At 39.6% G+C, this 1988-nt stretch overlaps 1 protein-coding gene across 1 annotated transcript; it reads right to left on the reverse strand.

Moving 5' to 3' along the window:
* Positions 1–650: 650 nt before the first annotated feature.
* Positions 651–1362, reverse strand: LOC133330517 (uncharacterized). The gene is made up of 2 exons (XM_061538954.1): positions 1056–1362; positions 651–994 (listed from the first exon to the last, which is right to left on the reverse strand). Exons 1-2 carry the CDS (start codon positions 1226–1228, stop codon positions 709–711), a joined length of 459 nt encoding a protein of 152 aa, XP_061394938.1. The 5' UTR covers positions 1229–1362; the 3' UTR covers positions 651–708.
* Between the last annotated feature and the right edge of the window lie 626 nt (positions 1363–1988).

Here is a 1988-nt window from a genome sequence, read left to right on the forward strand (position 1 = left end):
TTTATGTTCGTTCAATTTCGTGTCAATGTTCTTTCGAAGAGCGACGTCTGTAAGGATACATATGTATTATATAGTCGGGCCAGTCCGACTTTATTACCTTCCTTATTAGTTATACCCTACACAACTATGTTGTCAGGGTATTATAACTTTGTGCAGCCCCAAGAGTTTGCAACGCCGCGAAATATTGATCCTAGACCTTTAGTCTAGATCGACTCAGTTAGTCGAGATATGACGATCTATACATTTGTGTCCGTCCGTCCGTCCATTATATTTTGTAAACACGATACAGGCCATAGTTATTGACCAATTTTCACGAAATTTTGCGTGTAGGACCGGTTCGGGCCAATAAAGACCCCTATTGTTTTCGGTAAAGATCGGTTAATATTTAGGGGATGAAATGAACCAAATACTTAATTTTTGTCGGCTTTTCTGGTCGCTCCAGAGGCAGCAATTATGGCCCAAACTTCGCGAATTTTTACATGGAGAAGGGGATTGGGCCAAAGAATAAGAATGCCTGTTTTGATAAAGATTGGTCAATATTTAGCGGGTCAAATGGACCCCGACTTTTGTGTGAAAAATTACAAAATTTGTATTCCATAACGTATATAAAGAGTGATTTGTTAAGAGCTTTTTTTTAAAAAAAAAACGCATAAAATTTGCAAAATCTCATCGGTTCTTTATTTGAAACGTTAGATTGGTCCATGACATTTACTTTTTGAAGATAATTTCATTTATATGTTGACCGCGGCTGCGTCTTAGGTGGTCCATTCGGAAAGCCCAATTTTGGGCAACTTTTTCGAGCATTTCGGCCGGAATAGCCCGAATTTCTTCGGAAATGTTGTATTCCAAAGCTGGAATAGTTGCTGGCTTATTTCTGTAGACTTTAGACTTGACGTAGCCCCACAAAAAATAGTCTAAAGGCGTCAAATCGCATGATCTTGGTGGCCAACTTACCGGTCCATTTCTTGAGATGAATTGTTCTCCGAAGTTTTCCCTCAAAAATGGCCATAGAATCGCGAGCTGTGTGGCATGTAGCGCCATCTTGTTGAAACCACATGTCAACCAAGTTCAGTTCTTCCATTTTTGGCAACAAAAAGTATGTTAGCATCGAACGATAGCGATCGCCATTCACCGTAACGTTGCGTCCAACGGCATCTTTGAAAAAATACGGTCCAATGATTCCACCAGCGTACAAACCACACCAAACAGTGCATTTTTCGGGATGCATGGGCAGTTCTTGAAAGGCTTCTGGTTGCTCTTCACTCCAAATGCGGCAATTGTGCTTATTTACGTAGCCATTCAACCAGAAATGAGCCTCATCGCTGAACAAAATTTGTCGATAAAAAAGCGAATTTTCTGCCAACTTTTCTGAAAATTCACTGAAAATTCGACGTTGTGGCAGATCGTTCGGCTTCAGTTCTTGCACGAGCTGTATTTAATACGGTTTTACACCAAGATCTTTGGTCACAATCGCAGTAATTGTTTGCTCACTTGGTCGATTATGTAGACCATAAATCGGATGTAAAGCGCGAAACACATTTCGAACCGAACACTGATTTTGGTAATAAAATTCAATGATTTGCAAGCGTTGCTTGTTAGTAAGTCTATTCATGATGAAATGTCAAAGCATACTGAGCATCTTTCTCTTTGACACCATGTCTGAAATCCCACGTGATCTGTCAAATACTAATGCATGAAAATCCTAACCTCAAAAAAATCACCCTTTATTTTCGCCTGAAGGATATATACCCAGGAAGTTGATAGTATATCCAAGAGGAGTGGTTTGATACCAATTACATTGTCGTATGTACTCGGATGTGAGAGTTACACTTAAATATTTACGGTGCTTACGTATTCATATAGTATGTAGTAAGTCATTACCACACTAGATGGCGGAAATATAGCGCGGATCGCTTTGAAAAATTCTATGAGGATCCAGGTATGGCCAAGGGCAACGCCTATAATTTTCGGTGATGATCAGATATTTT

This window comes from Musca vetustissima, unplaced genomic scaffold, assembly GCF_032173495.1.
Source record: "Musca vetustissima isolate MV318-11 ecotype Yass unplaced genomic scaffold, APGP_CSIRO_Mvet_v1 utg180896, whole genome shotgun sequence".
Classification (NCBI taxonomy): Eukaryota; Metazoa; Arthropoda; class Insecta; order Diptera; family Muscidae; genus Musca; species Musca vetustissima.

Bases quoted from the DNA above. Each gene is read 5' to 3' on its own strand.
- LOC133330517 (XM_061538954.1), bottom strand. From the start codon at position 1,228: ATGCATCCCGAAAAATGCACTGTTTGGTGTGGTTTGTACGCTGGTGGA. The intron at 995-1,055 runs GTGGTTTCAACA...GCCATTTTTGAG, and splicing joins GAACTGAACTTGGTTGACAT to GGAAAACTTCGGAGAACAAT.